At 40.1% G+C, this 27,861-nt stretch overlaps 1 protein-coding gene across 4 annotated transcripts in view; it reads left to right on the plus strand.

Moving 5' to 3' along the window:
• CCNB3 (cyclin B3) overlaps nucleotides 1–27,861 on the plus strand; it is a 57,021-nt gene continuing 29,160 nt past the window's right edge. For 2 of the 4 annotated variants that reach the window (XM_081566968.1, XM_081566969.1), the window contains exons 1-5: nucleotides 11,806–11,944; nucleotides 15,810–15,938; nucleotides 17,800–17,886; nucleotides 22,798–22,928; nucleotides 24,487–27,304. In XM_081566968.1, the coding sequence (XP_081423094.1) occupies nucleotides 15,846–15,938; nucleotides 17,800–17,886; nucleotides 22,798–22,928; nucleotides 24,487–27,304 (3,129 nt within the window). In that variant the 5' untranslated portion in view covers nucleotides 11,806–11,944; nucleotides 15,810–15,845. Of the gene's footprint in view, nucleotides 89–11,805; nucleotides 11,945–15,809; nucleotides 15,939–17,799; nucleotides 17,887–22,797; nucleotides 22,929–24,486; nucleotides 27,305–27,861 lie in introns of those variants that run through there. The other 2 variants (XM_081566971.1, XM_081566970.1) reach the window with 2 other exon arrangements.

Consider the following 27,861-nt stretch of genomic DNA (forward strand, 5'->3'; position numbering starts at 1 on the left):
TGGTGGGGTCTGTCAGGCGACCTCGGATATGCTTTTCCTGAGGCGGCTTTTTCTGAAGAGGTTCTGCTGAGGCGGTTGTTCCGAAGCGGTTAGTATCCCCCACTCTCTGTCCCTTTTCTGGGTTTTGTTTGTTTGTTTTGTTTTCTGATTTCGTTTCTGATTGATGGGGAGCTCGTATTCAATGTAAAGCATTTATTCCAGTCCCCCTGTGACATGTTAAAGGTAAACATATTTTTCTAGGTAGTGAGTCTTTTACCATATATATATATATATATATATATACTTGTATATGTATATGTATGTGTGTATATATATATGTATAAACATATAAATATATAATTATATCCTATGTCAGAGCTGGAGATGTGGCTGAGGGAATTTGGCTGTTAATCGGATTGTTTTCCTCTGTCAAACCCACAAACTTGTTTCAGACATCTGACAAAAAATACTTAAAATATAGTATTAACTGGTGACAGAGTTTTTATGCTTCCCTCCAGATAGTGTAATTATCAGCGAGTGAATGTTTTAAACAAAGACCTCGGAGGAGAGGAAGGGGATCTCGGAGCACGAAGCCTCTCAGGTTCCCTCACAGACCCTGTAGGGGGTCCCCACCTCTCCCAACACGCACACTTAAGGATCATGAAAATAGGATGAAGACTACCCTACAATTTTGCTTTGCACGTGTAGTGGGCTATCAGGCTTAGACCTTCTTTTGCCTCTTTTTCAAATCAAGATGACAAAGAGGGTAATGAGTTCATGTGACCACTAGGGGGTCTCAGCTGCTTGGAAAACGTGTTTGTACACAGGCCTGCTTTGCCAAGTGAAGTGAAAGTTGCTCAGTCATGTCTTTGCTACTCTTTGCGACCCCATGGACTATACAGTCCTTGGAATTCTCCAGGCCAGAATACTGGAGTGGATAGCCTTTCCCTTCTCCAGGGTATCTTCCTAACCCAGGGATCGAACCCAGGTCTCCCTCATTGCGGGCGGATTCTTTACCAACTGAGTTATCAGGGAAGCCCACAAAGTGAAAGTCGCTCAGTCTTGTCCGACTCTTTGCGACCCCATGGACTGTTCACTTCAGTTCAGTCGCTCAGTCGTGTCCGACTCTTTGCGACCCCATGAATCGCAGCACGCCAGGCCTCCCTGTCCATCACCAACTCCCCGAGTCTACCCAAACCCATGTCTATCGAGTCAGTGATGCCATCCAGCCATCTCACCCTCTATCGTCCCCTTCTCCTCCTGCCCCCAATCCTTCCCAGCATTAGGGTCTTTTCCAATGAGTCAGCTCTTCACATGAGGTGGCCAAAGTATTGGAGTTTGAGCTTCAATATGAGTCCTTCCAGTGAACACCCAGGACTGATCTCCTTTAGGATGGACTGGTTGGATCTCCTTGCAGTCCAAGGGACTCTCAAGAGTCTTCTCCAACACCACAGTTCAAAAGCATCAATTCTTCAGCGCTCAGCTTTCTTCACCATCCAACTCACACAACCATACATGACTACTGGAAAAACCATAGCCTTGACTAGACGAACCTTTGTTGGCAGAGTAATGTCTCTGCTTTTAAATATGCTATCTAGGTTGGTCATAACCTTCCTTCCAAGGAGTAAGCATCTTTTAATTTCATGGCTGCACTCACCATCTGCAGTGATTTTGGAGCCCAAAAAATAAAGTCTGACACTGTTTGCACTGTTTCCCCATCTATTTCCCATGAAGTGATGGGGCAAGAGGGACGAGATGCCATGATCTTAGTTTTCTGAATGTTGAGATTTAAGCCAACTTTTTCACTCTCCTCTTTCACTTTCATCAAGAGGCTCTTTAGTTCTTCTTCACTTTCTGCCATAAGGGTGGTGTCATCTGCATATCTGAGGTTTTTTATATTTCTCCCGGCAATCTTGATTCCAACTTGTGCTTCATCCAGCCCAGCATTTCTCACGATGTACTCTGCATATAAGTTAAATAAGCAGGGTGACAATATACTGCCTAGTCCATGGAATTCTCCAGGCCAGAATACTGGAGTGGGTAGCCATTTCCTTCTCCAGGGGATCTTCCCAACCCTGGGATCAAACCCAGGTCTCCCGCATTGGTGAGTCTCCCAAATTGGTGAGCCCCTCCTTGCTAGAATCACTCCCCATCCTAAAAACTGTTTGTATATGTTGTATTTATTTATACGTTTCCGTAATGTCCCCATCATAAAGATGTGTATAGGTTCAAGGAAACAGCGACAGTCCAACTCCTTAGAGAACCTAACAGGACCTCACGTACTTAGCCATTTAGAAATCACTTTTGGTGATGTCAGAGTGATTTTGACAGTAGTGATGGTGTTACAATAATCACTCAGCATGTGTCCTCTGAAGCCTTTTTTAGTCTTATATTCAGCTTGCTTTGGGGCTTATCACACTCTGCCTTGTGTTGTAGTTATTTCATTAGAACTTTATCTTTCCAAATACAGAAATGCTTCAGGAGAATGTGTTTTACTCATTTTCATTTACACTGCAAGAGATAGCACTGCTGCTGCTGCTGCTGCTAAGTCGCTGCAGTCGTGTCCGACTCTGTGCGACCCCATAGACGGCAGCCCACCAGGCTCCGCTGTCCCTAGGATTCTCCAGGCAAGAATACTGGAGTGGGTTGCCATTTCCTTCTCCAGTGCATGAAAGGGAAAAGTGAAAGTGAAGTCGCTTAGTCGTGTCCGACTCTTAGCGACCCCATGGACTGTAGCCTACCAGGCTCCTCCGTCCATGGGATTTTCCAGGCAAGAGTACTGGAGTGGGGTGCCATTGCCTTCTCCGAAGAGATAGCACTAGGCTGGTCTATATTAGTGAGTGTTTAAGGATATTTACATAATTGAACATAAGTGTGTACACCTGAAACTAATATAATGTTATATGTTAATTCTTTTTCAATAAGGAAAGAAAGACAACCATTGGTAATGGTTGTTCAAGAATTGCTATGCCCAGAACCAAACAGAAGTGCCTGGCCACAGCCAAAAATACCAGATCATGTTGGTCCAAAATGCCTGGCTTATTTCAATACCTTCCTAACTAGTTCCACTGTTTCCTTCCACTCTTCAATAAAATACTTTTTTAAAGAACCAGTATATTTTATTAGCCACTGTTATGTTTATAACAGCTTTATTGAAATGTAATTTAGATACCACATACTTCATGTAAGTGTACAATTCATTGATTTTTAGGATACTCACAGAGTTGTGCAAATATCACCATAATAAATTTTAGAACATTTTCATTACCAAAAAAGAAACCTTGTACCCTTTAGCTATCACACCTCAGCTCCCCCAACTCTGTACCTCCTCAGCTTTAGACAGCCACCATTCTACTTTCTGTCTCTATAGATTTGCCTATTTTGAACATTTAATATGTGGAATCATACAGTATGTGGTCTTTTGTAACTGACTTCCTTCACTTAGTATAACTTTTTTCCAGTAAAGAGTTGTGACAACGCATGTGAAATGTTGTTCATGAAGGAAGGAAGCTCATTAGAGACTTGGTATCAAGGATTTTTATTGGGGGCTGGTCATGCAGGCACCCTCTGCCTAGCACATACCAGAACTCAAGAGTCCCAGGAGGAAGGATGGTGTTCATCAGAAACCATGTTGTTTGCACAAACAGTGAAAGTACAGTGAGCTATTCTTGTCAATTAAGGTGGTGGGGACCCTCCCCAAATCCAAGTTCCCAGATTCTAGCCAAGATCCAAACTTACCAACAGGATTTTCAAATGATAAAATTCTCATGCCTGTTATATTAACTCTTTTCTACACAGATTTTGATAGGGATTGCATTGATCCTATAGATCATTTTGAGGGTAATTGTCATCTTAACAATATTAAGTATATCAACCAATGAACATGGGATGTCTTTACATTTATTTAAGTCTTTAATTTCTCTCAAAGATGTTTTGTGGTTTTCAGTGTGCAAGTCTTGTACTTCTTTTGGTAAATTTATTTTGGACTATTTTATTCTTTTTGACACCATTGTATTCATTTTCAGATTGTTCCTTGCAAGTGTATGGAAATACAATTGAGTTTTGTAGATTGATCTCGTATCCTACCACCTTGAGCTCATTTGTTAGCTTTAATAATTTTCCTTTTGTGTGTGTTTGGATTTATTAGCTTGTCAATATGGTGGATTATATGGAATTTTTAAAATTGAAGTATAGTTGATCTACCATATTACATTATACAGATGTATACTATAGTGATTCACCATTTTTAAAGGTTATACTCCATTTATAGTTATTATAAAATATTGACTATATTTCATTTATTGTACAATATATCCTTATAGCTTGTTGTTGTGTTGTTTAGTTGCTAAGTTGTGTCCGATTCTTTTTGACCCCACGGACTTCAGCACGCCAGGCCTCCTTGTCCCTCACTATCTTCCAGAGTTTGCCCAAGTTCATGTCCATTGAATCAGTGATGCTATCCAACCATCTCATCCTCTGCTGCCCTATTCTCCTTTTGCCTTCAATCTTTCCCAGCATCAGGCTCTTTTCCAATGAGTGGGCTCTTTGCATCTGGTGGCTAAAGTATTGGAACTTCAACTTACTTCAGCATCAGTCCTTCCAATGAGTATTCAGGCTTGATTTCCTTTAGGATTGACTGGTTTGATTTCCTAGCTATTCAAGGAACTCTCAAGAGTCTTCTCCAGCACCACAGTTTGAAATCATCAATTTTTTGGCACTCAGCCTTCTTTATGGTCCAATTCTCACATCCATACATGACTGCTGGAAATACCATAGCTTTGACTAGACAGACCTTTGTTGGCAAAGTAATGTCTCTGATTTTTAATACACTGTCTAGGTTTGTCATAGCTTTCCTTCCAAGGAGCAAGTGTCTTCTTATTTCATGGCTGCAGTCACCATCCACAGTGTTTTTGGAGTCCAAGAAGAGAAAATCTGTCACTGCTTCCACTTTTCCCCCTTCTCTTTGCCATGAAGTGATGGGACTGGATGCCATGCTCTTGGTGTTTTTAATGTTGAATTTTAAGCCAGCTTTTTCACTCTCCTTTTTTGCCCTCATCAAGAGGCTCTTTAGTTCCTCTTCACTTTATGTCATTAGAGTGGTATCATCTGCCTGTCTGAGGTTGTTGATATTTCTCCCAGCAATCTTGATTCCAGCTTGTAACTTATCCAGCTCGGCATTTCACATGATGTACTCTGCCTATAAGTTAAATAAACAGAGTGACAATATACAGCCTTGTCCTACTCCTTTCCCAATTTTGAACCAGTCCGTTGTTCCATATCTGGTTCTAACTGTTGCTTCTTGACCCACATACAAGTTTCTCAGGAGACAGGTGAGATGATCTGGTATTCCCATCTCTTTAAGAATTTTCTACATTTGTTGTGATCCACACAATCAAAGACTTTAGTGTAGTCAATGAAGCAGAAGTATATGTTTTTCTGGAGTTCCTTGCTTTCTCTATAATCCAACAAATGTTGGCAATTTGATCTCTGATTCCTCTACCTTTTATAAATCCAGCTTGTACATCTGGAAGTTCTCAGTTCTCATACTGCTGAAGCCTAGCTTGAAGGATTTTGAGCATAACCTTACTAGCATGGGAAGTGAGCACAATTGTCTGGTAGTTTTAACATTCTTTAGCACTGCCCTTCTATGGGATTGGAATGAAAACTGACCTTTTCCAGCCCTGAGGCCACTGCTGGGGTTTCCAAATTTGCTGACATATTGAGTGCAGCACTTTAACAGCATCATCTTTTACGATTTGAAATAGCTTAGCTGGGATTCTATCACCTCCAGTAGCTTTATTGGTAGTGATACTTTCTAAGGCCACTTGACTTCATACTCTAGGATATCTGGCTGTAGGTGAGTGACCACATTATTGTGGTTATCCAGCTCATTAAGATCTTTTTTTGTACAGTTCTTCTGTGTATTCTTGCCATCTCCTCTTAATCTCTTCTGCATTTGTTAGGTCCTTACTGTTTTTGTCCTTTATCTTGTCCATCCTTGTATGAAATGTTCCTTTGATATCTCCATTTTTCTTGAAGAGATCCTTATAGCTTATTTCATATATGATAGTTTTGTGCCTCAATTCCCTACCCCTATATTGCCTCTCTCCCTTCCCTATCCCCATTGGTAGCCACTAGTTTGTTTTCTATTTCTCTGAGCCTGCTTCATTTTTGTTATATTTACTGTTTCTTTTCTTTTTAGATTTCACATATAAGTGAATCACATACAGTATTTGTCCTTCTCTGTCTGACTTATTTTACTTATACCCTCCAGGTCCAACCATGTTGCTGCAAATAGCAAAAATTCATTCTTTTTATGGCAGAATAGTATTCCATTGTGTGTGTGTGTGTGTGTGTGTGTGTGTGTGTGTGTGTGTGTGTGTGTATCTCACACCATCTTTATCCATTTACCTGTTGATAGACACTTAGATTGCTTCCATAACTTGGCAATTTGCAAATACATCAGGGTACATGTATCTTATCTTTTTGAGTTAGTTTTGTTTTTCAGATTTATACCCAGGAGTGGAATTGCTGGGTCATATGGTAGTTCTGTTTTCAGTTTTTTTGAGAACCTTCCATAGTGTTTTCCAGAGTGGCTGTACCAATTTACATTCCCACCAACAGTGTACTACAGTTTCCTTTTCTCAACATCCTCACAAACACTTTGTTATGTATTGTCTTTTTGATGATGGCCATTTTGTGAGGCTTCACAGATGTGAGGTGCTATCTCATTGGGGTTTTGATTTACATTTTCCTGATGATTAGCAGTGTTGAGCATCTTTTCATGTACCCATTGTCCATCTGCATTTCCCCTTTGGAAAAATGTCTATTCAGGACTTCTGTCCACTTTAAAACCAGATTTTTTTGGATGTTGTGTTGTATATAGGTTTTTTTTTTCAGTGCATGTTCTAATTATTCCATTATATATACATGACATATAATAGTCTACTGCAGTTGACATTTTATCAGTTTGAGGGAGTGTAAAACTTTTCCTTCCTTTATCCTCCTACATCAATATTATTGTTTTAAACATTTCCTCTATATATATTGAGAACTACATCAGATAGTGTTATACATTTTGCTATAACTCTCAGACATAATTGAGAAAGCAGTATCAGACGGAGGGTCAATTGTATCTACCTGTATTTTTACTCTTTCCACAGTTCTTTCTCCCTATGTTATTAATACAAGATTCCTTCCATGACTATTTTTTCTACCTTGTAAACTTTCTATTCTTTTAAAAGGAGCATCTGAGAATGACTTCATTTCCCCTTCACTTCTGAAGGATATTTTCCTTGGATATAGAATTCTTAGTTGCCAACTGACAGCTCTTTCCTCTTAGTCTGGGAAAACATTGCCACCTTCTTCTGGCCTGCGTGGTTTCTATCGTCATTCAACAAAATTTTGCTCTATTAGAAAGGTATCATTTCTCTTTTTCTGCTTTCAAGGTTTTTTTTTTTTTTTTTTTGTCTTTAGTTTTCAGAAGTTTGATTATAATGTTTCTGTTTGAATTTCTTTGGGTTTATCCTCTCTGGGGTTTACTTAGCTTCTTGAATGTAGGTTTACGTCTCTCTCAATTTTGGAAAACTTTCAGCCTTATTTCTTGGAATAAATATTTTTGTAGAAAAGATTACCAGAAGTAGAATCTCTGGATAAAATGGTTCAAACTTTTAAAAGTCACTATATATTTTCAAATAATGCTCCTAAATTTGGCAGCAGTTTTTATTTCTGCTGACAATGCAAGTGCCTATTTACTCACCCCTTTACCAACAGAAGTTATTATTAATCTATTAAAATTTTGCCAATATCCTAAACAAAACAATGCATTGCTGTTTTAATCTACATGTATTTTTAGTGAAACTGAGCATATTTTTATGTTTATTGACCATTTGTATTTCTTCTCTAATTGTTCATTTCCTTGTCAGTTTTTTTTTTTTGATGGATAGTTCATCTTTTTCTTGTTGATCATGCAGCTCTCTTTGTACATTTTGGGAAATTATTCCTTTGTCATTTGTGTTGACAATGTTTTTAGCCAGTTTGTTGTTAGATTTTTTAACCTTGTTTTTGTTTACTTGTTTTGCCAAATACTACTTAATGTTATTGAGACTGTTGCTCAAAAATCTCTAAATTTTTGTCCTGTTTAGAAAGGTTTTCTTTATTCAAGATTATAAAAATATTTTTTTATATTTTATCTAATATTTCCATGGTTTCATTTTCACAATTAAATGTTGGATGCATGTGAAATATATTTTCATGTTAAAGTGAGGTAGATAAGAGCAGATGTTTCCCACCAGGTTTTAATACAGGAATATAGTGGGGAGGGGAAAGGAGAGTTCATGACAATTTTGTATGCCTAGGTTGGAGGGAAATACTGAAAAATGGCAGTGTCAAAGAGCTGTCTCCTCTTTTCTTAGTATTCTCTGTGAGTGCTGCCCAAAGGAAAGGCTAAGTCAACTGGAGGTTTGAAAGTTGAGAGAATTTTTTTTTTTTAATTTTTGGAAAAATTATAATTTTTAGTCAATAAATTTTTTTCTTTTTTTTTTGGTTTTGTTTTTTTTTTTAAATTTGTTTTGCCATACATTGACATGAACCCACCATGGGTGTACATGTTTTCCCCTTCCAGAACCCCCCTTCCACCTCCCTCCCCATCCCATCCCTCTGGGTCATCCTGGTGCACCAGCCCTGAGCACCCTGTATCATGCATGAACCTGGACTGGCGATTCGTTTCACATATGATAATTTACATGCTTCCATGCCATTCTCCCACATCATCCCACCCTCGCCCTCACCCACAGAGTCCATAATACTGTTCTATTTATCTGTGTCTCTTTTGATGTCTCTCATACGGGGTTATCTTTACCAATTGACTAAATACCATATATATGTGTTAATATACTGTATTGGTGTTTTTCTTTCTGGCTTTCTTCACTCTGTATAATAGGCTCCAGTTTCATCCACCTCATTAGAACTGATTCTTTTTGTGAAAAACTGGACGGAAGTAGGAAAAATAAATTTCTCTTTTTGTGATTTTTGTGTTGCTGTTGTTTTGGTGGATGTACCTTTTCCTCTTTTGACTAAAGAAGATTTGTAGTGACTTGTGTTAATACTGTATTTCCTTGATAGTGCATCCCAGTAGGATGCTTGTCCACAGCGATGACCCTTAAAGGAAGATAACCCATTTACTTGGTTAACAAATATTTTTCAGTCATCTGTCTAGGAGACAGGTATGGGGTAGTGCTTTGTCTTTGGTCTCTGAAATCAGACTGCTTGGGTTTAAATCCCAATCTAATAGCTTACTAGCTGTGTGATCTTGGGCAAGTTACTACAAGCTCCTCTTCTGCAAAATGTGCTGTGTGCTTAGTCGCTCAGTTGTGTTCGACTCTTTGTGACCCATGGGCTATAGCCTGCCAGGCTCCTCTGTCCATGGGTATTCTCCAGGCAAGAATACTGGAGTGGGGTTGCCAGGGGATTTTCCCAACCCAGGGATGGAACCCAGGTCTCCTGCATTGCAGGTGGATTCTTTACCAGCTGAGCTACCAGGGAAGCCCTTCTGCCAAACAGAAACAGTAACAATTCACTGTATTGTTGTAAGTGTCAAAACAGTGTTACATATACAGTAAGCAGTTGATAAATGTGAACTCTTCTTAATGCTAATCACTGAAGATACAGCACAACGCCTGTGGTCTTTGCAGTTGTGGAACTTGCATTCTTGAGTGATTAGGTAGGTTCAAAAATTAAAAACTGCAGTAATTACTCTAAAAGAAATGTAAGGGTTGAGATAAAGTATAAGCGAGTGGGAGAAGAATCCTACTCCAGATAACATGGTCAAGGAAGGCCTCTCTGAAGAGAGGATAGTTAAGCTGAGACTCTAAAGCATGAGAAAAAGAAAACAACAACAAGTGATTTAAAGAAGAGAGGGAAGAATATTTCTGACAGTGGGAACATCATGTGTAAAGATTCCGAGGGGTGTGATTTTCTGTATATTCAAAGTTTGGGAAGAAGAAGGAGTTTGGATTTTAGTTCTGTGGGTAACTACAAAAGCAGGAGAGGGACATATTTTTTTTTGTTTTGTTTTTTAAAAAGGTTGACTGTATCATTGTATTGTATTTGCATTAGAGAAGAGCCAGATTGGAAAGGGGTAGATCAGCTTGGAGGCTTTTGATAGTGGTCCCATTGAGAGATCGTGGTGGTAGTGGAGATGTAGAGAAGTGGATGGATATAAAATATATTTTTGAGGTAGAATCAACAGGACTTGCTGAAGGATTGGATTTGGGAGGTTAAGGTGGTGGAAAAGAGTAGAATCAAGGATGATACCCAGGTTTCTGGCTTGATTAATAGGCTTGATATGGTACCAGTTTCTGAAATGGGGGGCATTGGAGGAAGGATCAGATTTGGTGAGGTTGTGAATATGTTGAGTTTGAGATACCTATTAGACATCCAAGTGGAGATGTGGAATAATCAGTTGGATTGATGAGTCTGGAGTTCAGGGCCAGCTTTTAGGTGATATTTAAAGTCATGGATTTATATGTGATAACCTAGGGAGATTAAAAAGAGACAAAGGCCTGGAATCATGTGACTATTTTCCCTTTAGTGTAAAAGCTATGAGATACTATCAGTAAAAGGAAAATGGACTAATAATAAAGGTAAAAATGTAGTTTAGTAGTAGAGTATCTGTATATGCAGGAATTCTTAGATTTTATTCCTGGCATTTCTGCTTTCTCTTTCCCTCCTCAGAACATAGAGCAGGGTGATAAATTCTTCAAGTCTTTTATCAGTTACTCATATATTTTTTTCTAGCTCCTGGACCAAAGCAGGTGCTCAATAAATGTTGAATGAATTAATGTACTAATGAAATAAACGAGAAAATCAGTGGTAGTACCTGCTTTGCCACAATGCAGCATTTTGATATTGGGCAGTTAGCAAGCATGGGGCTTCACTGGTGCCTCAGAGGTAAAGAATCTGGCTGCAATGCAGGAGCTGCAGGAGACCCGAGTTTGATCCCTGGGTTGGAAAGATCCCCTGGAGGAGGGCATGGCAACCCACTCCAGTATTCTTGCCTGTTGAATCCTATGGACAGAGGAGCCTGGCAGACTGCAGTCCATAGGGTCACAAAGAGTCGGACACAACTGAAGTGACTTAGCACGCATGCAATTAGCAAGCTACAGTTTTCTTGTGTCTGTAAAATGGCAATAATATAAGCACCTACCTTTTGGGACAATGTTTAAAACAATTAAAAAAGTTATAGCAATCAGCAAGAGCTAGCGCTCAATTAATGTTAGCTACTATTAGCTATCTGCACTATGGGTGCTATCCATAAAATAGGGGCAATAATTTCTGCTCTGCTTTCATCACAAGGCCATTTGTGAAGCCAGTAAGAGTTAACGTTTGACTCTCTAAAAGCTTATTGTTATTGTTTTTATTTGGCCGCCCTGCGGTTTTTGGGATCTTGATTCCCCCACCAGGTATTGAACCTGGGCCAGGCAGAGAAAGCAGCGAGTCTTAACCCACTGGATCCCAGGCAAGTCTCCAAAGCTTATTATTATTTTAATTGCTCTAGACTTCACCACGTAATGCAGCCACTCTCTCCATCCTCCGGCAGGGTTATTTAAATAAAAACATGTTATTAAAGGGACCCAGTATTCCCCTTGTCAGTCCAGCCCGGTCCAACCAATGGTACTCGAAACCACGCCCCATTGGGAAGTCTATTAGCCGTAGAGTTCACTTTGAAAATATCCAGCCCGCCCCTCCTTGCTAGGCTGGCGCAAGTCTCAACTGCACGCTGATTGGCCCCTGCTGGCCAATCACCACTGCTCTTCCTCCTGGGCTGTACTTTTCAAAATTCGCTTGGATAAATTGAGACGGACGCCGGTTGCTGCAACGCGGAGCTCCGGTCATTTCCCTGGCCTTACCTGGCCTAGGAGTGCGTCCGTGATCTTTCCTGTTCTGCCCTCAATCTCGATATGAGGTAGGCGCCTTTGAACTTGCACTGCTTACTCGAATGGCCGGCTCTGTCGCCCGCGGGTGGGTCCTTGAGGCTCACTCCAGTCCCTGTAACTTTTGCTGAAATGCGTCCTGCCACGAAACTTTTGCTTTCCCCTGTCAGTCAGCAGTCTGCAGAGAGAGTCCTGTCCGAGGTTGGGCAGGGAGTGTGTATTAGAGGGTGAAATGGCAAAACAAACAAACAAAACCCAAACTGGTTCCCGGCCTTTAAATGGAACTACCGCTGCACATTCCTGAATCAGAGTACATTTCTGTAGTCTTTTCACAAGTGAAGCTGTACAGGATCAATTTAACCTACAAGACGTACTTAAGTTAGAGAATGCAACGTGAGGGATATCTTAAACTACGGGTTGAAGGATATGAAGGGGGATGGAAACGTGTCTTTTCTCCCTTGTCTCCAGTCAGTCCGTCAGCTGTGTGCTCAGTCGTGCCCGCCAGGCTCCTCTATCCGTGTAATTTTCCACGCAAGAATACTGGAGTGGGTTGCCATTTCCTCCTCTCGGGGATCTTCCCCACCCAGGGATCGAATCCAAGTCTCCTGTGTCTCCTACATTGGCAGGCGAGTGCTTCACCACTGCGCCACCTGGGAAGCACCGTTGTCTCCACTAGCTAGTGACAGAAGAGAGTTAGTGAGACTGAAGATTTTCACCTTCAGTCCCATCCAGCTCTGGCTTTGCCATGGCTCTCTGCTGTGGTCTTCCTGGAATCCTAGAATGTCAGAGGTTGAAGGGATCCAAGAACAATGCTTCTTAAACTTTAAAGTGCATACAAATCACCAGGGGAAGTTAACTTCCACTTTCAGATTTGGTAAAGCCTAGCTTGGGGAGTGAGATTTTAAATTGCTAACAAGCTCCCAGGTGATCCCAATATTGCTGGCCCATTGACCATGGTTAAATGTCCAGGAGACTCTGGTCTCACTATCTCATTTTCTTAAATGAAGGAAGGAAGCCTGGAGAGGGAAAAGGGACCTGTCCAATGTCACTCAGCCAGCTAGGGACAGGATCAGAACTACACTTCAGGCATCCTCCCCAGCTCAGTGCTGCTTTCATTGGCATCATGCTGCTTTCTCTCCCCAGTGTCTTGCTGTCTGTAATCTGCCTTTGTATATAAAAAGAAGTTGCTACTGTTTCCTGAGACTGTCTTGATCTACAGTTTTGGACTCCGAGCAGTTGGGCTTCTGAACAAGCCAACTTGTCCCTGTGTGGGTTTCAACACCAGCCCTGGGATAGCCAGTGGAGCCTTTAACACTCATCAGTGTGTATGTAGTGGAGAAGGAAAGTCTGGAAAGTGGAGAGGATTCTAATTTTCTTGTCTAAGTAAGGCTAAGGGTTCTGTAGGTAGTAGAAGTTGAGAGTGTTCTGCAGAGTGTCCTTTTATGAAAACATGCTTTTGGTGATGTCAATCCCCTCCCCTCTCCTAGTGGCAGGGAAATTAGTTACTTAAGCCAGATTATTGTTCAGGATAATGAAAGTGATAAATGACCATCATCTGAAAACTGATTTTCTCTGAGGTTTAGTCATGCTGTGATGTCATCAGCCAAAAGTTTTCTGGCTTGTTGACTCCAGTTCGATTTTTTTCTTTCCACTTGAAAGATAAAGATTTCAGAACCTGAGTCTTTGGTCATACATAAAGAATTGTATGAGGTGTGAACAATAATAGTGGAGTGAGAGGTTTTCATACAGTCCAGTCAAGACTGGGTTCACTCAATTTAGTTTTATTTCTGCTTGGCTGAGTTTTGAGGGATGAGATGGAAAATGGGTTTGGATTTGAAGGAAGAGAAGGAGAGTAAGATGCACCATTTATTCTGAGGACATACCAAGTTATGCTTTGCACATGCAAATTTACATTTGAGCCATACGATACCTCTGCAAGTAAGAGGTGGTACATAGCTCTTGCAAATGAGGAAACTGAGGCTCAAAGATGCTAAATTGGCTGATTTAGAAGCCTAATTGCTTCTTTAAAAAGAAGTCTGTGCTCGTTCTAACTCCTCATTACTCCTCATACTACCACTCTGTGGCCTTTCACTTTGTTCTGTGGGCTGTTTTGAAATCTTTTTCACATACAATCAGAGAGACTTCATGGTATTTTAGAAAAGAGCCCTGGAAAGAGCTGGGTGATCTATGCTGCTTAATAGTTTGTCCTGTAGTAAATCACTTTTAACTCATCTGAGACTATGAAGTAGAAAGAATTGTATTTGCCCTGCTTACCCTCACAGCTTGGGGAGGATTAACTGACATAATAAATTTGAAGGCCCTTACTTGTTCTGACTTTTCCTTGCCAACAAAATGTTTAATATTGTCCATCCAAAGCAAAACCCAAGTTAGTCATTCTCTTTTCTTCAACCTTTCTCTCAAACTGCAATCTTCTCTGCAGTCTTTACAGCATGGTCCCAGCCTAGCTCGAAGCCTCTTTCTAACTCCTCCCAACACATTCTTTATACTTTACACTCCAGGCAACTTGGATGTTTCCAGACCTGCTGTGCTCTACACGTTCAAGCCTCTGCCTGGGCTCTGGCTTTCTTTGCCTGGAAAGCTCACCTGTCTACTTGGGAACCTTTTTATCATATTAAGTCCAGATCAAATATAGTCTCCTCTGTGAAGCCTTCCTCCACCCCCTGTCTCCCACAAGATTACTGACTTTCCCTTATGTTTCTAAAGTACTTTGTGTCTACTGTTATTAAATCATTTGTCACATTTATGTGTTGCTGTTAGAGCTGTGCCTGTGAATACTTCTAGGATAAGATCCATGATTTATTTGTGTTTGTCTCCATTGCCTGATGTATCTTGTACATAAATTTGTTACATTGCCTTTAGGGTCTCTCTTATGGAAGCCTGTTCTTTGTCAAATGTTGTTGAACTTGGAGACTGAATATGGGTGGGTTCAGAAGGGCAGTTGTATCTGACTGGGAAGGGTCTCTTGTATATTCAAGAACTGATTCCTCATAATGTGCTTGTAAGACACTTAAGTGTATCATAACTTAAGTGTATCATAACATAAGACACTTAAGTATATCATAAGTTATAGTGAGTTCTTAGCTTAGTTTGAGAACTCAAAAGCTAAAAGAACCTTAAGGTGTATAGAATGGGGTCCCACATTGAGGTGGGGTGAAGGTAGGACTCTCTTAAGTTCTGTAATGACTGTTAAATTTTTTATGTCAAATGATTTTCACCAAGTAAGTTCCTTCTGCTATTATCTTTTGTTTTTTTTTTCCACCAGTATTATCTTTTGATTTGATTTTTTTTTTTTTTTTACCAGATGTCTGAACTGGACTGCAGTTTCTTGGTTGAATGCAGCCTAGAATACCCTCTGGCCTATTCTGCATGTGTGTGTGTGTGCAATGCATTCTTTCACCTTCTCTGTAGCATCATTATTGCTGGGGCCAGGACCCCATGCCTTTTAAAGAACATTAACCCTACCAGTGAGCCTCCATACTATATGATTTGTCATGTTCTTGATTATTTTCAGCTGTTAATTTTCCTCTAGTGTTCCTGGGCCTAATCTAGGGGCTAGGCCACAGGCCCAGTACCCACAGGGGGTGGCAGGCACTGTGCTGGGCTTTTTACACAGAGCATCTCATTTAATTTGAACAGTGCCCTGCAAAGGTGTGTATACTTACCTCCATCTTACAGATGAGATAACTGAAGCCCAGGGAGGTTAAGTCACTCGCCCATGGTTAAGTGTGGTACAACCACGATTTGATCCCAGATCTGCTAACATTGAAGTCTGTTTTCTCCTAGGGATGTTATAGAGAGACTGGGTTTTCTCAAGAATCTCCAGAGAATTGGTGATGTTTCTGGTGAATGTTTTAAAGAGTCTTTTTCTGATTGCAGCCCTGCCTTGGATAGATGCTGCTGAATCTGTAAGAAATGCCACTGCCACTACCACACCAACTCTCCAAACCTGAGACTAGGAAATCTCAGTCCAGCATTGTGCCCAGTGATAGTGAACCATCTGAAAAGGTTAGAGCGAGCTGTCCCTCCCAATAGTGTCTCATTCAACCTCTTTTCTGTATTGGCTTAGTCCCTATCCTCCCCTCTATATCTTTTGGAATATGTGTGGTTAATCTGAGAAGGTGAGAAGGCATGGCAAACCTTGTAGTTGAAGGAGACCAGCAAATTATAACTTGGGGAGAAAGCATAAACTCTTCTTTCCCATAAGTGCATGGCTAATATGAAGGCTGTCCTCCACAACTTTCAAAAGCAAACAATACTCAGTTCTCATTAGTGATCCCATTTAAACTCTTATTTTCTCTGAGAGGCTCAAAGCACCTTGCCAGGTGGCTGCTTAGTACATCCTGGGGAGAGTATGATGATTAGGTCAACAAATGTATTATAATGCTTTTATAGCTATTAAATTTGAAGAATGGGTCCATTCTGAGCCTGCTGTTGTGACCTTGTGAATAGTTTGACATTGACATTCCGAGCTTGTGATGTTCTGTGTTTACCATCAGTCATATTTTAATCAGAAATTTACTAACACTGATGAATTGTTGCTAAGAAAGTGTTTCCTGGAGCAAACATCATTAGGCCAATTTAATTTCCTTGATTGGTTTTCTCTCAGCACAGATAAACACTTTCTAATCATTTTCATTTTTGTCTCACTAAAATGGTTTTCTCGGAGGTTAGGGAAAACAAGTGTATTTTTCCTATGTAAATTTGGCAAGAAAGATTTGATATATTGATCAAATTTTTGTCCATATCAAATTTTATGATTAGAGTTCTGCCACTGTACATTTTCTTTTGTGGCAGTTATTTTTCCAAATCCAACTTTCTCAGGGTGTTTTTTGCAAATATAAATTTTATGGGATTCAGTTTCACCATTAATTTTATTTGGGGCTGGTTATTTCTGCCAGTAATATTAAGTAGAAGTGGGATAGCAGACCAACAGTTAATTTGTTAGCTAATTTGTGAGAAAATAATAATTTATTCTTTGCTAATTATTTCCATTAGGATTATTTATCATGAACTAGATGAAAGACTAATAGTTTATTTATTTCTTAGCTTAAACAGTTAAAAAAAACAGAAGTAATTCTTCTCAGCTCTTTCAGGATTGCTCCACTGTACTAGAATTGGTCTATTGTAATATGAATCCAATTCTCTAAGTTTCTAATCACTTACTGTGTCATGTTCTAACCGTACATAATGTAAAGAGAGAAACAGAGAAAGTAAATGGTCTGACCTCAGTGTTCTGTTTCACATTATAACAACTCTCTGACATAGGTAAGGCAGAGTTCTCAATTCATAAAGGAAATCTGATACATAGGACACTTTCACCAAACAAAAACTGTTAAGGAATAGAGAAACCCTACAGTGTGATTTACCTTAACCTTTAACCCCATAGAGATAGTCTTGCTCATTTGGTAGTGGGATAAGGCATTTCAGATAAACATTAGCTAAATTTTGTTAAATTATTGAACTAATTTACCTGGGAATGTCCATATTAAAGGAATGTCCGGGAGTTGCAAGGTGGTGGTGATGGTCATGATTAATCTTGCCTAGGATAGCCATAGATACCAGAGGAGTAAGAGAGAAAATTAGCTTCACCAAGCTATTTTGCTCATTTTAAGAGTTACACTGAAGGTTGTCCTGTCTCCTCACAGCGTTGTCACCATCATCAATGATTATTACCTCCTTCAGGGATTCTCTAAGCAGCAGTGAGTGCCAAAACTTTCTTTTGTTGTAGTTTTTTAGGGTTTATTATAGGCATTCCCAATTGCTTGGAGATTCAGGCATTTTCCTGTTGAGCTCCAAAGATGACCTGAAGTCCCTGAAAAGACTGTTCACAATTGGATATACTCATTTACTTCTTTTACTTATTTAGAAAGATGAGAAGTACCAAGCAAAGATATCTCCATCTTCACCTCAGGGACCACTCAATAAGAGATCAGCTTTTGAAGATCTCACCAACGTGAGTATGCTAGTCTAATCCTATGGTGTTGCATAAGGTTCAAACAACCTCTTCCTTGAGGGACCTTTCTAGTTTACCAAACCCTGACCCTCTGTAGAATGCTGAGAGCCAATTTTATTGGCTGAGAGCCAATTCCAATTTATTTGGAATCAATGACCCAATTTCAGAAACTGTAGGGGCTTTTCTGCTGGCACATACCATCTGTATTAATTGGTGGAGCTCTCTGAAAGCAGCAGACAGAGTGATGATCAGATGTGAAATTGTAGACAGATATGAGAACTATGGAATCTTGCATTTAGATAAAGTCCAGAGATGGCTCGACTGGCTGCCTCGGCCTTGGAGGCAAGTGTCAATACTATGGTGGATTCATGGTAGTCTAGGGCAGTGTTTATCAGTTCAGGCACTATGGGCATTTTTGAATAGGACAGGTTTTCTACTGTGTAGGACTGACTTCAACCAGCATTCCTGGCCCATGGCATTAAGTTCCAGTAGCATCCCAGTCATAGTGACAATCAAAACTGCCCTCTGATGTACAGAACCATTGATGACCACAGTTCCATTATCTGGTTTTTGACTAGGGATATCTAGAAACTCAATTCTGACTAGAATTCTTGAGTTTACTTCCAAGTTACCTCTCTTTTGGTATTATTAAGGTACTAGCAAAAAATCAAATTTAATAGTTACAGTGTTACTAATTGAATATAGGTAACCTTTGGTCTTAGAAATCAATAATAACTGATACCTCCTGAGTGTTTACCACATGCCAGGCACTATTCTAAGCATTGTCCCATGTATCCACTCTCCTAATACTCATAAAATCCTATGAGGCAGACACTAAAACTATAACCCCTTCACAGATGAAGACATGGCCAGTGTTGGTTTTAAAGTCTGTTTCATCTAGGATACAGAGAACCATAGTGAGGCCTGTCCTGCCCTCTATAATAGAGTGTCCTTTTGTGGCTACCAGAATTCTTAGATTTACTAGAAACATTGGCAAAGTTCTCTCCTTTATATCTCTGCTCTTTAGATACCATGTGACCACTTTTGTGTTAAACCAGTCTTTCCCCCATGCAGATTACAACATGCGTAATTGTGTTACAGCTTCCTGCATAATCGGATTTACTATAGACTGGTTGAAAGAGCTGCCTCCCACACAGACCTGTAAAGTTAGATTCATTTCCTGACTTATTTTACCATGACTCTTGAAACTTGGTTGAGATAAGGTAGCCACCTAAGTCAGGAGCAGATGCAGCCTATCTTAATGTAGCTTCCCTTGGCCTCTAGAGTCCCTGATGGCAGTGCAAACAAAAGTCTAACAGCATATGAGAAACTTTCCTGCTGTGTCTCAGTACTTTTTTATTTGTGAAATTTATGTCATCATTGATAAAGAACAAACAAATTAATAGGAAATACATGCTAGGACTCTTCTGGTTCTCCAACTGAATTCACCATCTGTTAGGTCACATACTTCTCCAGGGTAGGGAAAGCAAGGCATCCCAGGGAAGTATCTCTGCCTCTAGCTTTTCAGAAGTTCAGAAAGCCCATTTCCCCTTTTGCATTCAAGTTCTGGTCATTTTGAATTGTCTTTGGTGCTTTCCAGAGAAAGTTCCGTCATTACAATATACCTAAGTCATTCCAGGATTGAACGTTCCTGCAGATGTCTGAGCTCATCTCTTTGAGGGTTGGAGACTCCTTTCTCTCTGAATTTTGGGGATTCCCTTTATGATGATTTGCTTCTTCCTGTCAGTATTACTATGTCTTCATGTCCCCATATCTGTCTTCTCCTCAGCATTCACCACAGTGAGGTTCTGACTGGCCAAAGGAACTGATCTGTTTTAGTTATTTAGTCTGCTGTGAGTTGTCTTTTTTCCCTCTTCTTTATCCTTCCAGCATGGGAAGGACTTTTGATTTGTTAGAGCTGATCCTGAGCCATTGGATCAGGAGATAAGGTCTATTTCCTGAATTATGTTTTGTCAGTAGGATTTTCATCTCTGTTTTCCTATTTCTCGGTGAAAGAATTATGGGGAAATACTGGTAAAGGCCCCCTTGAGCTTAAATCTGAAAATATTAGTGCATTGAACCTTCACATATGGCAAGTAGAAAGTTTCACTCCGGGAATTAGAGTGATAGAGTTCTCCACCTCTATCCTGCCAAGAATGCACATCTTTTCTAATTCTGGGTCTTGGCTGGACACAGGAGTTTGTAAATCTTTAGGTGAAATTCAAATACAAACTGTGCCAAACTCTTTGAAGAGCAGAAGTGGACAACAACCTGAGGGCCTAAGAAAGAATTCTCTGTTGGATTGTAGTAGTTTATTATGATATGATGATACAAAGGCATAATTTTTTTATATTTCATTTGGAAATAATTTCAAATTTATAATAAGTTGCAAAAAGAATAATACAAAGAACACACATATACCTTTTACCTAGGTTCACTTATTGTTAACATTTTATCCCATCTTCTTACATACATCATGGCCCTTTACCCCTAAGTACTTCAGTGTCTATTACCTCAGAGAAGTAGTCTTATATAACCATAGTGCAGTCAACTTCATAAGTTTACACTGATGTAATGTTTTTATGTAATTTATTGCCCATATGCCCATTCTTCCCATTGACTTTGTAAAGTCAACGTTATAAGCATTTTTCCCCCTCCAGGGAAGGATCCAGTCTAGGGTTGTTTACTTGTCATGTCTCTAGCTTCTTTTAATCTGGAACGCTTCCATAACTTCTATGTTTTTTATAACATTTTTGAAGAATAAAGTCCCACTCAACCCCCCTTTTAAAAATAGAACATTCCTCATTTTATGTTTTTTCTAATGTTTCCATGGGATTAGATTGGTGTTATACATACTTGACTAGAGTACTATATAGGTGATAGTCTGTCCTTAGGGTATCACATCTGGAGGCATACAATGTCCATCTGTCACTCATTGGTGAGGTTAATTTTGATCACCCAGTCAAGATATTGTCTAGTTTCTCTGCTGTATAGTGACTTTTTTTTCCCTCTTGCAACTAACAGTCTGTGGGACACACTCTTTCTTAAGAGCCTGCAAATAACCGCTCTTCATCAACATGCCCCCTGGATTTAGTATCCATTGGTGATTTTTGCCTAACTCAGTCTTTATGGTGATTTTTCCAGCTGTAGCTCTTGCTCCCAATTTACAGGTCTGCCCTTGGCATTCTATAAGCAGAGCCTTCCCTTCTTCCCTGTTTATTATTAATATAGACTTATGAATTTTTATTTTTCAGTGCTTTGTTCATTATTATATTATTTTGGTGTTCAAATTGTCCAAGATTTGGCCACTAGGGTCCCCTTGAATCTAATTATTGTGTCTTTGTGACATACTGTCATCATTTTTTTGAGCCTTTTCTTTCCAGCATAACAGGATGTCTCAGACTCATCATGTGCCTATTTTTATCTCAGACAGGGAGTCAACTGTTTTTCCAAAGAATTCCTGCTCCTTTGAGTGGGGAATAGTACTGGAGACCAAGATCTCAGTGCTAGGTGTGCTACTGGGGTATCTGTTTTTTCTACCCTTTCTGCAGACAGAGTTAGGAAATATCTGGATGTAATACATATATTTGTTGTTCTTTTAGTCACTAAGTCATGTCCAACTCTTTGTGACCCCGTGGACTGTAGCTGGCCAGGCTTCTCTGTCCATGGGATTCTCTAAGCAAGAAGACTGGAGTGGGTTGCCATTTCCTCCTCCAGGGGATCTTCCTAACCCAAGGATGAATCTGGGACTCCTGCATTGGCAGACAGATTCTTTACCGCTAAGCCACCATATCTGTACTTAAAGATATATATACACACATATATCTATATGTACACAAGTAACACACACTGCTGTATATTCAGATATATATATATATAATATACCTGTGTAAGAAATCATGAGTCTGCACAGCTCCCATTCCAATGCACAAGATTCTTTCTTATATTCCTCAATCCATATTTGTATGTTCCTTCTTTACAATGAGAACCATGGTTCCCAAGATCATCAACATATTTACTCAATACTATAATACATCTAAAAGTTTCAGAATTACTTCTTCCACACTACCATAATAAACACACCTATTAAAAAGAGTTCCAGATTTATTTGTGATATTCCCTATCACCCCACAAACCCATCCTGATTGAGGATGTATATACTGAGGGTATATAGCCTGTGTTTACTTGGATTAGCTGTTTCTTGTATTTTCTTCTGTTTTCTTTCTTTTGTCCTTCAGTGTGGTTATGGTATTTATTTGGAATATAATTAGATTCAGTTTGTTTTATTTTAAAGGCATAACCTTTAAAATGATTTTTTATTGATGTTATTCACAGTCCCATGATTTCTTCTACTGTTTAATAGAATTAATCATGATTAGAGTTTTTGGTGGAGCTCCCCAGAGCCCCATGTTAAATAAATATCCCCTCAGTGAGATGGGATAGATGTATCACAGATAGTGTTGTATTAGAGGTCTACCCTGAAACGCTAGATGATCTTGGCATTCTCAGGCAGCAAAGCCAGTTATATGGTCTTTTTTCCCCCTGAATGTCTTATGGGGTCAAAATGGAATGTGACGTTTACAAAATATCTTTTTGGGAATTTGCCAGCCAGTATGGAGATCAACACTATATCCTATGTATCCTGAAATCACCAAGGGCTACTATTTAGCTAATATGTGCCAGGACTACTCTACTGCTAGCTTCCATCATGATTAGTTGGCACTGGTACCATACTGGTTGAGAGATATTTTGATTGGTGTTTCTGAAAACACTCAAACAAGGCATCCAGGGTGAGGACGTGGGTCAGGACTTTCCTATAAGAACCACTTTTTGAGTAATTTGAGGTTCTCTCTCTCCATTTCCTTGCTTCCTTCTCCTGACCACCCTCCCTCCCCCCCTTTTTTTTTTCAGGCTCCTCAAAGTCAACCTGTCCAGCCCAAGAAGGAAGCCAATAATGAGTTTGTTAAAGATACTTCCAAGAAGAGAAACAGGAACATATCTGCTAATAGGTTGCCTGAAAACAATAAGATGAATATAAAAAGGTGAGTAGAGGGAACTCAGATGGCATTGCTTTAGATGGTAAAGGAGAGGGAGTGACATCCTTTCGACTGCCTTTTGTCCCCATTGAGAACATTGTTAGTGAGCCACAGTGGTGAGTACTATATTAACCCTGGGTGCTTAGATGGTCTAAGTTGCTAAAGAATTCCAGGCCTCTTGTCTCTCCCTCCTCTGTCCCTCCCTCCCTCCCTCCCTCTGCCCCTCACCCCCATGTTGTGTGCATATTGAAAGAGCTGTTGTCATTGAGGAATTTGCCAAGAGATCTTGTGTTCATATTTTCTCTTTTGGTGTTTCAGTCCCTGATTGAGCAAGTCTGGGCTTGAGAGTGTGGAGCCAATTTTCAGGGGATTCTCAGCAGCTGATTAATAGCTTACCAGTCTGCTTCCCATAAGAAGCCTTAGGGGGAGGCTTGTTTCTTGTCACTCGAGAGAAATTACTGTCTCCTTAGGCCAAAAATGTGTGTTTTCCAGCTGTTTTTAGGGAACTGATCACAGGTTCTGCAAGTAGATATGAGTATTCTCACCTAGGATTTGGGAAAAGGATTTACTCCTAGGAAAACTTTTATTGGAAGAAGAGTTAGAAAATGGAGTAAGACCTTTCTATATCCTCTCCTCATTCCAGTGGGAATTACTTCTTTTAGGAAGAATAGATTTCCCAGTCCCCATTTCTATCTTCCACCCCACCCCTTCCCAGTTCCAGACACCCATCAGTCTACTATCTGTTATGGATATACCTCCGTGGATATGTCTCCTCTGGATGTTTCATATAAATGGAATCATATAATATCTAGTTTTTTTGAGGTACTTTTGTTCAGATCGAACATATTTACCAATAATTCTCTTTTCTTGTTCTGATTTCTAGTCATCCAGTGATTTGGTCACACCAGGTTAATCATTCTAATTGAAGTGCAGTCCTATTCAAAACAAAGCTTTGCATCTGACACATGTCAACAAATGTTTATTTTGGTCTTTTTATTACCTTTACTGGGAAAGCATCTTGTGAATAGCCTAGGGTGAAGGGAATATGATTAGATACCATGAACATTAAGTACCAGACCAACTTTCTCTTATAAGCTTTCATAAGCCTTTTATAAGCCTCTCTCTTATAATCCTCTCTTATAAGCCTTCAAACAATATTAATTTCAATCTGAGTTTCACCAGATGCCTCGTGCTGATAGACAAAGACAAATGCAGCTAGTGAGAAAGACTGATACATAAGCAAATCACTCATACAATGTGCTAAGTATTATAATAAAAGCCTTTTTATATAAATAAAGGTAATAAGTCATATATGAAAAAGCAAGATAAGGATTTCAGGGGGAATTTTTTCAGAAAAGTGTGAGAACCTAGATCATAGAAATTATACACTATGCTACTTAGTTGATTTGCTATGGTACCCATTGATTTTTACCCTCTAGTCTGTCTCTTGGGGTTGCAGTCCTTTCCCTTTCCATACATTTAGTAACTGTAGTGACAAAATGAAATGATAGGTAAGGATTCTAGGAACTACATTCTTCTCACCCAGACATTGTTTCCTTTGCAGATATAAGGTAGAACCCTCACCAGTAGTAGTCTCAACCACCATGGTGCCAAACGTTATAGATAAACTGCTCACTCGGGATATGTCTGCCAGCTCCAAGACACCCAATACTGAGGAAGCATCTCTTTTCAAACAGCCATTCATTTTAAAAAAGGAACCCACTTCTGAGGATGCAGTCCTCATGAAGAGGTCATTATCTTCAAAGAAGTGCACAAATCAGGGGGTAATGTCCCTCTTTCAGAAGCCACTGTCCTTGCAGGGGAAGAGTGACAGTGATGTTGTACAGCCAATGACTTTTGGGAAGAAGCATAAAACCGAGGAGGCAGCCATCACCAACAGGACATTATCCTTAAAGAATATGTGCTCATATCAGGGAAAGCAGTCCTGCTCGGGGGAGGAGTTGGCCTTGCAGGACGTCAGTGTTGAAGAGGATTCTTACTTTATGGAGCTTCAGAATGTTAGGAAGAAGCATAAAACTGGGGAAGCAACCTCCACCAACCCATTATCATCTTTAAAGAAGAAGTATACCACTCAGAGGAAGACATCCTGTAGGAAAAATCCTCTAGTACTGCAGAAGACCACCTCTGAAGAGAAGCCACTCACTAAGGAGTCTTTTAAGAGAAAGCCTACTGCTGAGAAGGACTCCTTTTTCCAGGAACCACCTGCATTGCAAAAGAAGCACACCTCTGAAGAAGAATTATCCACCTTGAAGAAATCATTGGCCTTTCAGAAGATTGACACTGAAGAGAAATCACTTTTTAAGGAACCATTGGCTTTTAAGAAGCAATCTACCACTGAGGAGACAACCTTCACCACGAGGACATTATCTTTAAAGAAAAAGTGCACTACTCAGAGGAAGAGGAAGATGGCCTACTTGAAGAAGCCATTAGTATTGAAGAAGACCACCTCTGGAGAGAAGGCACTCATTAGCCAGTTACCATCCTTTCAAAAGAAGCCTACCCCTAAGGAGGAGTCCCTCTTCCAGGACCTCTCAGTGTTGCAAGAGAAGCATACCACTGATGGAACAGTGACCCTTTTGAAGAAGCCATGGGCATTGCAGGAGAAGAAAGATGGTGAAGATGATTTTCTTATGGAGCCACTTTCCTTTAGGAAGACTCCTACTACTAAGGAGGCAACACTTCCCAAGAAGCCACTACCTTTAAAGAGGAATCGTACTACTCAGGGGAAGATGTACCACTTGAAGAAGCCACTAACATTACAGAAGGTCACATCTGAAGGGAAGTCACTCGTTAAGGAGCCATTACCCTTTAAGAAGCCTTCTCCTACTAAGGAATCCCTTTTCCAAGAGCCATCAGCATTGCAGGAGAAGCACACCATTCAAGAGGAGGCATCCATCTTGAAGAAGCCCTTGGTCTTGCAAAAGACTCCAACTGAGGAGGAATCACTTAAAAAGGAGACTTTGACTTTTAGGAAGTTTACCATTGGGGAGGCAACCTCCACCGATATGCTGTTATCTTTAAAGAAGAAGTGTACCACTCAGGGTAAGTCCTGTTTGACCAAGCCACTAGTATTGCCGACCATTTCTGAAGAGAAATCACTCATTAAGGAGCCATTATCCTTTACAAAGGAGTCTATCAATGAGGTGGAGTCCCTCTTGAAGGAACCTTCTGCATTGCAAGAGAAGCACACCACTCACGGGGATGTGGCCCCCTTGAAAAATCCATGGGCATTACAGGAGAGAATAGACAGTAAAGATGAATTTCTTATGGAGCCACTATCATTTAGGAAGACACATACCACAAATGTGGCAGTCTCTACCGAGGAATCATTATCTTCAATGAAGCAAACGTGTACCAGTCAAATAGTAATGTCTATCTGCCAAGAACAGTTGAATTTGCAGAATATGATTGGTGAAGGTAACAATTCCTTTATGATGCCAGTATCATCTAGGAAGAAGTCTTCAACTGATGAGGCAGTTCATACCAAGACATCATTATCTCCAAAAATGAGGCAAATCAGTCAGTGGAACACGGTGATAGAGAAGACCACCTCTGAAGAGGAATCACTCTTTAAGAAGTTGTTGCCCTTAGAAAAAAAGTCTACAACTGAAGAGGGGCTCCTCTTCCAGGATCCATCTGTATTGAAAGAGAAACACACCTCTCTGCAACAGGCGTCCTTCTCAAAGAAGCCGTTGACCTTACAGGAGAATATCGCCACTAAAGAAGAATCATATATCAAGGAACTATTGACCATGGAGAAGTCCTTGGTTTTGCAAAAGACTGATACCAAAGTGGACTTCTTGAAGATGCCGTTGGCTTTGCAGGAGAAAAGCACCACTGAAGAAAAATTCTTTTTCAAGAAACCATTGGTTCTGAAGGAAGAGCTCTCCCCCGAGGCAGCATCCAGCATAGAGGAACAATCATCTTTTAAGAAGCAGCCCACTGCTCAGGGGGAGGTGTTCCTCTTGAAAAAGCAGTCAGCCTTGCAAGAGAACATCACCAGTGAAGAGGAGTGCATTATTAAGCAGCCACAGGCCTTGGTGGAGAAGCCCAGCATTGAAAAGGAGACCATCCTGAGGGAGTCCTTGGCCTTGCAGGAGAATTCCACGATTGAGGAGGAGGCTGTCTGGAAGGAGCCATTGGCCTTGCAAAAGACTCTCATTCACAAAGCAGACACCTTTCTCAAAGATTTCACCCTCCAAATTGAAACCAGCCCAGATGTGTCCACCACCACCCCTGAATCTGGAACAGGCTTGTCTGACACCATCATCATGTCATGCAGTACCACAAGCAAGTCCAGTACTTGTGAATCCAATTCCAATACACCTTTCTCATCTTGTGACAAGAGATCACAGCAGGAGGTATTCTGCTTTCTTTCTTCTTAAATTAGATGACATGTGCTTTGTTGTCCTGGAGGTGGCTACTAGCAAAGAGATTTTTTTTTGCCTTCCTAAGCAAGTGAGTTGTATATAGTAAGTGATATTAAATCAGACTGGCTTTGTAGAATCTCTTGACTTCATGATTGGCATAGTGATGTATCTGAGCCATTAGAAAGTATTTATTCCAGGGATACCCTCAAGGGTCTGGAATACTCTGTGTGTGTGTGTATTTCAGTAGTGGTTAGACAATTTCAGGAAATTGCCTTTCTTAGTAATTGCAATCTGCATTACATAGGACCTTAGCTAAAGATGAGTTAAATTCACAGAGGCATCTTCCTTGGAAGATGCTTTATAAGTTGTAAATTAGAAGGAAAATGAGATGAGATTTGGTACCTGGGAGGAGAAACAACCTAGATGTAGGCAAAATAACCTGGTTAAAGGTATACAAGGGAGGAAAAGGCTAAGAAGAAGATGAACTGGGCCTGATCAAAGCATTGAAACATAACAGGTGACATAAGCTGAAAGATTGTAAGATCACA

This window comes from Giraffa tippelskirchi, chromosome X (genome assembly GCF_054371585.1).
Source record: "Giraffa tippelskirchi isolate mGirTip1 chromosome X, T2T-mGirTip1v1.2.pri, whole genome shotgun sequence".
Classification (NCBI taxonomy): domain Eukaryota; kingdom Metazoa; phylum Chordata; class Mammalia; order Artiodactyla; family Giraffidae; genus Giraffa; species Giraffa tippelskirchi.